We start from the raw sequence: 13,952 nt of genomic DNA, 5'->3' as shown, positions 1-13,952 counted from the left end.
ACTATACAGTACTATGGGGAATGTTGAGAACTAAGGATGAAGCTAGAGGTGTCATGTGTAAAAGGTAGTGAAGCATTTCAATTACAAATTAATATAGTCAAGTATGCCTTCTGTATGTCTAGCAATCAAAGGTCAAATATGCCTAAAGTAAAAACTAATTACTTGTATATTCAGCAGAAGCATCAAATTTGATTTTTTTTTTCTTTGCTACTCTTTGGAATCTGCTATTATTTTAATATAAAGGAAAACACAATGGCAACCCAAGTTCATCTAATTTCTTTATACTCTACCTAACAAAAAAATAAAATGATTTGTGTGTTCTGTTCAACCATGTGATATGTCAGTAACTGAACAACTCCCTTAAAACCATCATCAAACTGTAAAATAAAATAACTTAATTAAACCAAAATTCAATTACTCATTTAGGTCTAGAAATAGTTAAAAGGTATTATTACAGAGAGTGTATAAATAGTCCAAAGAGTAAAATTTAAAGGCAACCCGATAAAAATGAACTGCCCCCCGAAAAAGCAGTATGTTTTTTCTAAACAGATCCATGACATAAGGCTTTTACAGCTTTCACACAGTTACAGTTAAATAGCTTTGCTTACTGAAAGATAGAAATTTAGGTTTTTCACATCAAAATATAATGAAATAAGAAATATTCAGAGATATTGTCACTGCACAGGTAGAGTACCCATGGTGTGAAGGTTTTTCCTTGTTTACGGCAAATTGTGTATAATGGAGGTAAGGTAACAATTGCCTGCAGCCTATCTGCAGATTGCCAGCAGGGTATTACAACAGAGCCAGAAGCTGCATAGCAACAAAGGCACAACCAAAAAATGAGAAATGCACAATCAAATGGAACAGAGAAAGGAGAATACAACACTGTTATTCTGCAGCACTCATTACTATACAAAATATGCCTCAGCCTTTTGGAAGCAGTTAGAACACACAAAAGTAACATTAAGTTTGTATCTTTAAAATGCAAAAATTAGTCAAATAAAGGGCAGTTCTGCATTTTAGTTTTATAATATTTTTTGTTTTTAATTAATGATTAAAAATATTTTTAAATTAACCCCCCCCCCCCACTTCAGAGAGCCTTCTCTCTGAAGTTTCTGTTCATGTAGAATTAACAGTTCAAGAATTAGTTCCACTCATATTTTTATTAATTCAACATGTAAGTTAAGTGATAAGAAATTCTGATTTACAATGAATAACTGGAATATCAATAATACTTTGCCAATTCTTTGTATGGTTATTGAATACACAAGATTTCTTAATTGTCTGTGCCAATATAATGAGCATCAGATGAAACAACACTCTATTTAAGTTTTTATGCTTTCAGAAAAATAAATTATATAGATTTTGAATATAGTATTGAATATACCATAACATTATGTTATGTAATATACTAAATGTTTCTGGTGTCAGTGTATATTAAATAAATTTTTTTGCTATAATTTTGATTTACTGAACATTTGTGAGTGTCACATACTCAAGTGACATTGTTGCATGAGCACTAAATCATCTCATTAGTGAGAGTGTCAAATGGACAGAGGTGATGAGAAAATTTAACATGCAAGAACACAACACCTTCAAGCTTTTGGTTTGATAGATGCTGGTCACAAAGTCACCTCAACTGAAAATGACCCAAATCCTCTTCAGTAACGGTTCAGTCACCCTGTTGAATGATAGTGAGTGTAATGTAGGTATTCAGAAATATTAATGGCACACTAATGGCAGTGTACAACACACTAGTTGATGGGAGGGTGTACTGTAAGTGTAATGTTCTCGACAAGAATGTCTAGCTGCTAAAGTACAAACCTGGACTTGGAGAGCTCCAATGCAGCAACATTTGTAGCTCACCATTAAATAACCAGTTTCTAAAGTAAAAAAAACAACATTTTTTTCATTGATAATGTTAATGATAACTTAACTTAAATAGATATTTTTGTTAAATTGTTTGGGCAGAGCGGTGGCTCTGTGGCCAAGGATCTGCGCCTGTGGCTGGAAGGTTGCAAGTTCAAATCCTGCAGCTGGCAGAGGAATCCTACTCCGTTGGGCTCCTGAGCAAGGCCCTTAACCCCAACTGCTCCAGGGGCGCCATACAATGGCAGACCCTCCGCTCTGACCCCTGGCTCTCTCCCTGTCTGTGTGTTTCATGGAGAGCAAGCTGGGGTATGAGAAAAGATAATTCCTAATGCAAGAAATTGTAAAGGGTTAATAAAATGATGTTATATATATTATTATATAAAATAAATAAGAACTTATTTAGGATTTGAATCTATAGTACAGTAGGTACTCTTAGCACCTAAGTGCTCTGAATTGAACAGATTACTATCCAAATCTTACAGGTGTTGCCAATCTTTAATATCAAGTAACAAATAAGGTGACCTACAACACTAATTGGATTGGGGCACTCCAAGACAAGGGAGACCTTCAAAAGTCTATGACAGCTTGTATTTACACTCACTGCAGTCATCAGTTTTATGGGTGCCTTTCCCTATGCCTCTATTGAACCTCACACCACAAAATATATTTGTATTGTTTAGCCATGCACATATATATGTTTATCCATATATAAGGTTAAAAAAAAGTTTCATTCAATAAGTCTCAGCAGATTATACCATCACTGCAAGAAACTAATATTGATCAGGGTAAGGCACTGGCAGCATCTTAGCATATAGATCTGGGATTTGAGAACTAATTCAATTTGTTTAAATGACCATCTGCCAAGAATCATTTTTCTTAATTATTAATGAAGTCCTAAATCTCAAAAGAAAGTTAGTTATCAGCCTGCAAGAGGCTGGAAAGACATCTCTTTTAAGGTATGAGCAATTTGCTAATCCAAGTCAAACAGCAATGTATATTTATAGTTAGTTCATGTTAGTAAAACTCCAGGTCAATAGCTTGGAGCTAATAAAGAGATACTTTGGAGGTAAATATTATATTGCCATTATACTTCACATCATAACATGAAATATTGCTGTTTTGCATCTTTACTTTTGTATCTGCCCGTTCATCACTAGACCAAGAAAACAATATTAACAGTACAGAAGCATGAATAAAGGTCCTCAATGAGATGAAAGCATTTTTTTCTGAGAGACTTCAATGGATGTACCACTGCTTTGTGATCTATTTTATATAGTATTCCAACTTGAGCTTTAATATTAATGCTGCTTACCCCTCTACACTAAGCCTTGAGTCTTAAAAGTGACACTCCAAAATAGCGTAGTAGTAAACAGAAATATGCTTGAATAAAATACCCTAAAAAATATATTTTAAAAAATGTGGTACTCTATATGCTATGGGTGTAGCTGTTTTGAGGTGTTTGTATTGAAAAACAACTACAGGGATAACTTATGGATTAGGCAAAAGATTTCTTAAAAAACATACCAATACCTAAGTTAAAACATGGTTATATTTCAGTGTACCTTACTTTAAAAAAAAGTTCATAATTTGAGGTTTTAAATTGCAAAAGAGCTTCTACAAAGTTAATACGCAAAATAATTATTTGTTCAAACCCTATTGTGTGCGGATAATTTGAACAGATGTTCGCACTTGAGCTCAGAGCATAAGGAGCAAAATATTGCAGCTCAAATTATTGCAATTTAGATTTTTTTTTTTTACTGTGTAATAATGTAATACAAGGTCTTTGAAAACTCCAAATGCATTGTTTTCAGAGGTGAAAAAGAAACAGTACCAATGTGTGAAACAGATTTTGAAATCCATTTACCAATGTTCATATGCCTTTTTAAACACTGCAAATTAACCCAGTCCTTAAGATCTTCAGGTGAAAGCTCCAAACGCTACCATAAGATAAACATGCTGGACCTAAATTCAACTACCTGCTCATGAAACATTAGTACTTTGCATTCCAGTTTCTTACCAATCTGTCATCATTTCTTCTCTACATTCCATCCCATCAAGAAAAAAAAGGTCTTTAGTAAATCAAATCAAATGGAAAAAAAAGTTTAAAAATACAGAAGTCTACAGCAATTTTGTTTTAATACAAGACTTTAACTCAAGCTGCAGCTGCTAGATGGAGAAAATAAGACTTTTTTAAACTAACTTAATGTATCAAAGTTTGAGCAACAGGTTAAAGTGAAGTAAGATAAGGACTATGTGACATTTTACTTTTTATAAAAAATACAACAAAAACAGATTGAATAATAAACAAATGATATTAAATAAGAAAATAATCTTGAAAGCAAAAAAATAATTAAGCTGTCACCACACCTGTTTTTTTTCACATAGTGCCTTTCTAAATTAGACTGACAACAATTAAATAAACTATTTTTTAAAGTAATTTAAAGTGACTGATTAAATAGCAAATAAAAAAATTAATATGATTCCTTAATTTTGGAATCTGCAGTGGAGGGTTCTAGCCTGCTATCTAGATATTAGCCTTTCTTATATCTAGATAGCAGACTGGGCTATGCAAGAATCAGGACTGGTAGCACTCAAAACAGTATGACAGTATGACCAATAATACCCTATGTGATTATAGTGGTCTTGCTCTTTGGTTTTCACGTCTGACTGGTCTGAAAAAGGCCACTGTTGTGTTTCAGTAAACATTTCTGTTTCATCTCCAATACATTGTTATTTAATAAATTACTATTTATGTGTCTAGCACTGAAACAATAATTGTATTTCAAACAAATATAAAGTCTACTTAGTGTCTTAATTTCAATCTGATGAAAAATGTTCATTTGAATATTAACAAGATGCACGTCAAACAGAGCTTTTCAGTGCCATATTACAATATATACCAATCCCTAATAATAACTCTGCATTTGTGATACTTTAATGTCCTTTAAAACTACTTTAAAAGAATCAAAGATAATTTATACAGTACCTCATGGTGTCTCCTATTTTAAAGCATACTGTATACAGTATATTTGGATACTTGTGTTTATTTTTTATTGTTTCCAAGATTTGAAAACAATCAACAATTGAAACAAACATCATAATATTGGACAGCAATAATTTTAAAAAGAGAAAATGTGATTTAATTTAAAATTCCTCCTCTCCAGTGTTTCTTTTACACATCAAAATTTAAAGAGTTAGCAATTGAAGCAGAAAGATCTCAGATATTATTTTTCAAGTTTAAAAGTCTCAACTCATTGTTGCTGTGTTTAAACTTCAGTTAAATGTGGAATATATGCATTTTTGAACTACACTTTCCAACAGCACCATTAGTGAAGAAACTGTAAGGCAAATGTTTAATTATTTTTTCATGTAAAATAATTAAAGAAATGCATGCTACTTTGAATCCAAAACATCCAGATCCGAGTCTGCAAAATTACTTCTAGTACAAGAGTTAATAAAAACTCTTCATTTCACATGTAAATAGCTGTCACTCATCACAGAAATCAATCAAAAATAGTTTATATCTATTTAAAAAAAACAATTAAGTCTTCAGAGTTCAACAAATGTAGTTTAACCAAAGATATAAGATTTGTTGGTTTATTTGTTGTGCATTCAATATTTAGAAACAGAATAAGGGAAATACAGAAAACATAATTTGCTGTTTCTTGACAGTATCTTTTGTAATTTTGCGGCTAATGGTTTAAATGACAAGTTCCACACGGAATGACCAGATTTAATGGTAGAAATAACCACTTTTTGTTATGTTTGACCATTAGCAGCCAGTGCAGATAGTAGGTTTGCTTAATTGGTTTATATCTTTTTACACCCCAGGAAGACACGTCATAGATTATATTCTATGACAGCTGATGATGACAGCAGTACAGTAGATGCCAATCTATCCCATAGATGTTATATCAGGTGACATATGGCTTTTTTCCTCACAACAGCAGGCTTCATAAACCTAAGGTTTTCTGATTTTGCAAAACAATGAACATGGTATTCAGGCCATCCAACCAATATTGAACCCCTGTCTCTGAAGAGAATTGTAAGACTATTTACTGAAGAACATTAGATTCTAAAATAATGAAACTTAAAGTGGGCACTGTAAAATGATTGAAATTACATTACTAAGGATGCCATGGATGGCAAAGAAAACTTTAGAATATCTTCAAAGATCTTGCAGTCATCTCTGTATTTTTAATCAAACATAATGTATCAAAGTTTGTGCAACAGGTTAAAGTGAAGTAAGATAAGGACTATGTGACATACACTACACCTTTAAGGCTAACTACTCATCTGAGACCTTCATAAATTTAGTCACTATTCATATTATTCACTGGTATGGCTTTCTTGACTGGAACACATGCCAATATTTAACAGGTGACTGAGGGGTAGGAATAATGTACCCTCCATTGATTAGATAAGCACTAAAGGTCCATTTAAAAAGAAAAAAAACAGCATGAAATAATATCTAGATTCCCACTGAATTGCATCATTCCAATGCCCCATTAACAAATGTGAAGGATAAATATAAAATCAAATTACTCCTGAGAACACTACAGCTAATGTAACACTTGCTTTGGATGAACATTCAGATTGCCTTTTTAATAGCACACTATTAATAAAAGAAAGTACATTTGAAATGATTTTAGATAAAAGGATGGATACTGTGGTGGATATTGAAGGATAATCCAATTGTGTACAACAGTAATGATATCTTAGTCTGATATAACTTAGGTTGTCAACCTACCTCCAACTCGTCAAGTGCTCCCCCAAGAGTCCCAGAAGTTGACATGGGTTGAACTTTGGCTTGCCCAATGCCCTGGGCAGCATTTGAAATGGCAGTAAAGGCGTCCTGTATTTCATTACAGATAGAGTCCTTACTGGCTTTCAGGGAAGCAACATCAGGGTGTTCCAGGCAAGCTGAAGAGGTTGAATATAGAAGAGACGAATTTTGCTTCAGTAGTCCCCGGGCACTTGCCATCTCATCACGTTGATCAGGGGACTTGAGATCCTAAGGGAGACAAGCATTTCATGACACGTGCAACTTAACAAAATACAACAAATATGCTAAATGCTGTAGTAATGCTAAAACATTTTTTACATGTGCTCACTAATGAACATCATGGAAACAATTTAATGACATTCCTAGAAAAATCTAAAACTTTAAGGACATTTGCATGTTAGTTTATACAGTATATATTTTTAAAGCCTCTAGACAACTAACCGACACTTCTGCCTACCTCTGTCTTCAACAGGACCCTACCACTGACTACCAAAAGGAAGTGGTATCCACCATCTCCCTTCTTACCAACAGTAAGAGCTCTCCCAGGAGGCAAACCAGCTCATCATTGAACATCCCCAGGTATCTCAATTTTATCTCCTCCCCAAAACCACAAACCAGACACCCCTGGAAGCCCCATTGTATCAGCATACAACTGTCCGACTACATACATCTCAGCCTTTTTCGACAGCCTTATGAGACCGCTGGTTGAAGGTTTTCCCTCATAAATCAAGGACACTTGCTCCAACTTTTTAATTATTTCTAATTCCAGGGCCTAAAATGCTACATTTTTACCATGGACATCACGTCTTTACACTGTCATTCCCCATAATGACGGTCTTACAGCTCTCAAGTACACGCAGGAAAAACGCACAGTGCTTAATCCACCCACCCACACCCTGTTACGCCTTGCAGAATTGTTCCTCACACTTAATGCATTCTCTTTCAATAACCTTTTTTACCAACAGGTCAGTGGAGTTGCCATGGACACCAGAATGGGACCCAGCTATGCCAATATTTTTGTCAGCTGGGTAGAAGAACACTTCTTCGCTTCCTACACTGGCCCTGACCTCTACAAGCAATACATTGATGACTGTGTCGGTGCCGCCACATGCTCTAACGACCAGATTGAGCACTTTCTGCATCACTTCAACAACTTACACCTGTCCCTGATATATACAGTTAACATATCTCCCACTACTCTTCAATTTCTAGACATTATCGTCTCCATTAACTACCACCAACTCTCTACTTCAGTCTATTACAAACCCACAGATTCACACAACTATCTCCTTTACAGCTCATTTCACTCCAAATACGCTAATTTCCATTTTTCACAATTCCTTCAGCTATTATGACTCTGCAGTGACAACATCGATTTCCAGAACCAAGACCTCAAAATGTACTATTTTTTCATCAACAGAGGACACCTGAGCAGCGTTATTGACAGGGCTCTTGCCCAAGCCAAAAACACCCCTCGGACCATCAACTCGAGCAGGAACTCCTGCTGTAACAACCCCATTTCTTTGGTGCTTCTCTACCACCCCAACACACTTCCTATCCCCAGGACTATTAACGACAACTTTTCCATCCTACAGGATGATCCCTCCATTGGGGTCCTCTTTTCTGACCACCCCATCATCTCATATCTTCGACCACCTAATCTGAGTAACCTTCTTGTTCACAGCTCCCTTGACTGCCCTCAGCAACCATCCACACCAGGCACTTTCCCTGCAAAAGAGCTTGCTGTATCACCTGCAAGTACATATCTAACACCACACTCATTCAAGGCCCCTCAGGACAATTCCGGATCACTCAGATGACATCTCGTACCTCCAGCAACCTTATTTACTGTATCGCTTGCAGTAAATGACCAGCCATCTATATCAGGGAAACAGGAAGGAGACTCAGAGACCACTTCAGAGAACATGTTAGGGCTGTGAAGATTTAAGATGTCTCCAAACCTATTGTTTCTCAATTCACCTCTGACGGCCATGTGTGACCATCGCTGTTCTGCGCGAGCTTGTGCCCTCGCTGCTCCACCCCGCCGGTTTGTCCTGCAACACCTGGGCACTAACCTGGGTCTCCGGCATAACGCAACAGGGAATCAGCTGAATGAGCTAAGGGAGACCTCCCTCAGCCCAGGCAGCTGAGGTCCAAACTAGCTCTGCTACACCTGATCACACTAATCTCTCCATCTGTGTTCTCAAAGCTGGTTTTCCTAAGTCCAACATCAGAAAGACTACCAAAACTAAAATTATCCTGCAGCTAGGATCACACCTTTCCCCTTCTCTCAACGACAAGACTTGTTTTCTTCTAAATTCTCTCTATTCATTGTAGGTTTCATTTCACACCTGTCTTCACCCTATCTGATTGGCTGCTCTGTCTGTCCCCTGCTTCCGCCTCCTGCTCCTCCTCTCTCCCAGCTTTTGTTCTCCTATGCTACATTACCTTTGCTTACTGCCATGTCTTTCTCACAACTGAAGAAGGCTCCACGGCCGAAACGTTGTGTTTTCTTTCTAGTTAAATACCATTTTTACCTTTTGTCATATTCTTTTTCTATTCACTATTCAGAATGGGAACAAGTCCCAGTATGTTGAATATACTGTAATCGTCCCATCCATTTTCTAATTGCTTCTTCCAATTTAGAATCAAGGGGGAGTCTGAAACCATAAAAACTCTACACAGATAGCACCTGAGGGCCTGTCTTGGCACCACCCTTTATATTCCCCCATGTCGAATATAATGAGTTTAATTAATGGAGCCATTTTAAATATTAATGATATGCACAAACCCAACGAGAAACATTCTCCCTAAAACAAATTCAGCTTTGTGTTAATTTGCCAGTTTTAAACTAGTTTGAATTAACTTCATATTTATGTAATCTGGTTCAGTTGGTTGGTTTAAACATGGTTAATAAATAAAAAATATATAAATTAAAATTTGTAGTTTCTAAATAAAAATTATGTTACATTTATGTGAAAGTCAATGACTCCTTTCTCCTCATAAACAAACTTGTTCCTACAGATAAAATTGATAAAAAAGTGAAAGAAAACTTACAAGGTTCTTTAATTAACTACTGTATAAATTGATTCATAAATTGCATTTAACACCAAATGCTTAAATTTATTTTGAATGCAATATTAGATAAAAGTAGATTAGAAAAAAGTACTTTCACTATTTAACAACTCTCTCCACATACTGTACTGTATCCAGTAGTGAGTGTATAGGCTTTGTAAAGCCCAGTAGGTCCTAGTTTTACTACTGTGGTGCTACTGTCTCTGCTTGTTTTTACTTCACCTGAGCTCTTATTCACAGGTTAGTTGATTTAAATCTTCTATTTGGGAGAAGTCTTTAAATATTTGAGAAAGAATTGTGACTGGTATCAGACCTGTACCAATTTCTGTTTCATTAATCCCTTTATTCAGATTTGTTGCCTGAAATGTAACCAACTGGACTACTGCAGAAATAAAAAACTGCCCACTTGAAGGAGTTCTTGATATATTATTATTACCATCTGACTCCTCCTCTCAAAGCCATTAAACGTTTTTCAGAAATAAGGAAAAGCAAATTGCAAAGAAACTTAAAACCCTACATACTCAAATTGATTTGAAGTAGGATACAGTATTTTTCACAATTAGGACCAACCACAGGCTCAACAAACAACAAGACTAATTAAAGGCATCGGTAAGCACCAGTAATTTAAAGTTTATCTGGAATGAAAATCAGCAGACACAGGGACTAGGTTTGGGAACAACTGGATAGCCCAAAATGATTTTAAGTATTTGTCTTCTGTTCTTCTCTTTTCGATCTTTCAAACTATTCCTAGTAAAGCAACCTTCAGCCAATTTTCTCAAAATGTATCAAGCATAAAGAGAGAAAATCAGGGAGGAAATAATTGTTCTTCTGCATCAATAATACACACAAGAACTGACTGATTTGAAACTTGGCAGACATAATCAACAACTAAATCCATTTTACATTTGGTCAGCATAAATTACAACAATAACTGTATTGTAACAGTATATTGTGATACTACAGACTTCCAGTTTTATTTTTTTGTGCATAATACTGGTGTTTTTACCCAAAATTGAATTAACAGTTCTGTTCATTCTCCATCCCTATGACAAAGTGAGTACTGTGCACGTCATTTTCATTTGTTAAATATGTTTTATTATGTTAATGGCAAGTATATACAGTATAACAAACATTTTTGAGATATTCTCTTCCTCATCATCCTTGTATGTGTTTTTCAAAGGCCGTTTTTAATTCATGATGTCCATGACCAAATTTATTCAGAGAATATACAGTATCTGTGAGCTGTAATCACAGCCCACACCTCAATGTACTCAGTTTATGATGTAGAAATGATTTAATGCTCTTGTGCGTCTCTTGGGAAAATGTGGAGAAGGTTAGTATATTCTACCCAGGGGGTTAAAGCCCTGCTTACAGTTACATTAAACATTAATTTGAGAAATACATGTTTCTGAAATACGGAGAAAAACAATTTCACCTATTTGACATTAATCTTCTTTTTAACAAAAATGTATAATTTTCAATGGATTTAAATATTTTAAAAGTATAAATATACTGATGGAAAAAAGAAACAACATTTTCTAGTTATAGCTTATGTACTTTCACAAAAAGTTGCCAATTTGTTTTAAGCAATGAGGCATTGCAACTTACCAATCACACAAAAGCTCATTAGGTGCACTTTTCCCCAACAAGGTCCAGGTGGAACAATGTCAGATCAGGTCACCTTTAAAAAGGCCTTACTTTGAAAGTCGCCACACCCAGACTGTTAACTCGATCAACCGTTTTGACATGTTCCTTTTAACTATATTGCTGTCGATATTGTAGCAATAGACAAAATTAAATGCCTGGAGTTTGTAATGTAAGGATTTCTATATTTATGTCTTCATTTAGGTGTTACATTAGTGATAAAGGCTAAACTTTCCTGGAATTTTTTTTTGAATGTGTTGCAAATAAAATTTTTCAGTGCCGTCGTCTCCACTTCAAAGGTACCCCCCTCGTGGGAGAATTTGACTTTGAACGTTTGCCCAGCGTACGAGTCCCCCTTCCCCCCATGGCCATACTGACAAAGCAATTTGCGTCAACGCCCTTCCCTGTGAATAGCAGGGACCTCAGTTGCGGGTTGAGGGGAGATCTCCCTTTAGCTCAACTGGCTGGTTCCCTCTTGAGTGATGCCACAGGCCTGGGTTCGAGCCCCAGCGGTGTAGGGCACATACCCATGTGAGCCCAAAAGTGCTACATTATTACAAATATCTTCCGTGTCACATTAACATAGAATGTTCTTTTTTACAAGTGTAAAAAGAGGCAATACACAACATGTCTCCTCTATAACTCTTCAGTTTACTGAGAAATTCCGCCAGAGCCTCACAACATTGTCTAATAATACTCTTCTTTTGTCTAATTTTTAGCTTAGCAGGATTTGCGAGACAAGCACATTGTTTAATGGGGATGATATTACCCACGTCTATATCACTGTACAACACTTGTTTGAGTCGGAGTGTCTGTTAATAAAACAGAGAACCTTGCAATACATATACTGTAACTACTTCAGGTGCATCAGCATGCATAGTCTGCAAAAGAACAATAGGGTAATAGCTCACACCTGAAGAAGGCTTCACAGCCGAAACGTTGTGTTTTATCTCTTCTCTTTTTAGCATGGAATAAACCAATTACTTGTTCCCTTACTGTAACTACTGCATGATTTCTTAATCCGCTTCAGCTAAATGAGGGGAATTAAATCAGTCAGAATCTCTGAGTGCCAATTTTAAATTTTTCTTCCTTCATTTGTTTAACTTAAAGAATTTCATGAACAAATCCTTAATCACAATACCATCACTTAATTTATCCAGATACACAAATTCACGCCAGAACCTATAAAAGTGTACTATTTTCATGTATGCACTATATGTATTCTATATATATAGAAACAAACCAAAAGTAATACTCTGATCACGCTTTGAACCATTGGGTGCAGTGCTTTGTCCATTACCACTACAAGGACAATAAAAGTTTTTTTTAAAAGAAATGGATGTCAAAATGTTTCTGAAATGTCCACCTGTGATATTTTAGCTGCTTAGTTACAAGATTCCATATTCATATAACTGTCAAGTGATGTTAAAGCACTACAACATTTATCTTTTTAAAATAACAGCAAGTAGTGTTCTTACTATGTATTCTTAGAAAAGGATAAAACATTATAACGTTTTATGAAGTACACAATATAAGCATAATAATGTTAGAACAAGCACATTAAAACCAGAACCCAACCCTAAGTTACCAAGTTAAAGACTTTGATGCGTTAAATATTTATGAATAATTAAATTATTTATGGTGAAGGTGGAAAGTTGTGTACTTTTGTCCAACTGATCAATCTTGCTTTTATAAAATATACAGACTTTTTAATGTTTAATGATTAACATACTGTAATACACAGTTTAAAAATTACTAGAACTCTAAAAAGTATACAACTTAAATTCTTAAAAAAGATTGTCCTGGGACTGGCACAATTATGACTGGGATTCAAAATCGGGTGTTTTCTGGCAACAGCTCAAATGCTGTACATAAGACATTAAGCTTTATTAGCTCCACCTGGTGGTTTTACAAGATGCTTCCGGATACTATTATCATAATTTAATTTGCATGCGGTATAATGCAGTATAATGCGGTATGAAAGCCTCATCCACAAAAGAAAACTAGAACACAAAATGAGGCCAACTGTGTGACTCCAACACACCATTTCACTCATATCAATATGTAAATGATTTTTGTTTAGTCATAGAAATAAGGAAGTTGTTTTAGGTCAAGAGTCTCATTATGAGCTGTGAATAAAAATAAACAACAAATATAGAATGCGTTTCACTGTCAAGGATAGTTAACATTCATCTCTAATTTTAGAATCTGATACTGTATCTGGTGTGTCTTGGTATGTGCAAAACCATTTGTTTTTTAAAGGACATAGTGACCATTATATTGAGAAAAATGCATCACATTGGTCCTTCAGTCAATCAAAAAACATAAATGTTGGTCGAAACACACTATGCACCCCACGTTTATGTACAATCAACTTTTTTACAATCTAATTAAAAACAGGACAAGAAAAATGTGTTCCTTCCATAAGGCTGACCTCAAGCATCATATCCCATTACACTTTCACTTCATTTATTTGCTACTTTGTAGATCATTAGTCAACAAGGCTGACAAGAAATCTGGAATATCTGTAATAGAAATGTCTCTTTTCATAAGTTTGCATTAATTAGTATCTAAT

The 13,952-nt window shown here is 35.2% G+C and overlaps 1 protein-coding gene across 1 annotated transcript in view; it reads right to left on the bottom strand.

Moving 5' to 3' along the window:
- LOC102699018 (catenin alpha-3) overlaps positions 1-13,952 on the bottom strand; it is a 545,540-nt gene that overhangs the window by 418,158 nt on the left and 113,430 nt on the right. The window contains exon 6 of the mRNA XM_006630805.3: positions 6,623-6,886. Coding sequence (XP_006630868.2) covers positions 6,623-6,886 — 264 coding nt within the window. The remainder of the gene's footprint in view (positions 1-6,622; positions 6,887-13,952) is intronic.

The sequence above is a fragment of the Lepisosteus oculatus genome, chromosome 4, assembly GCF_040954835.1.
Source record: "Lepisosteus oculatus isolate fLepOcu1 chromosome 4, fLepOcu1.hap2, whole genome shotgun sequence".
NCBI classification, from domain to species: Eukaryota; Metazoa; Chordata; class Actinopteri; order Semionotiformes; family Lepisosteidae; genus Lepisosteus; species Lepisosteus oculatus.
This window is presented reverse-complemented; position numbering and strand designations above follow the sequence as displayed.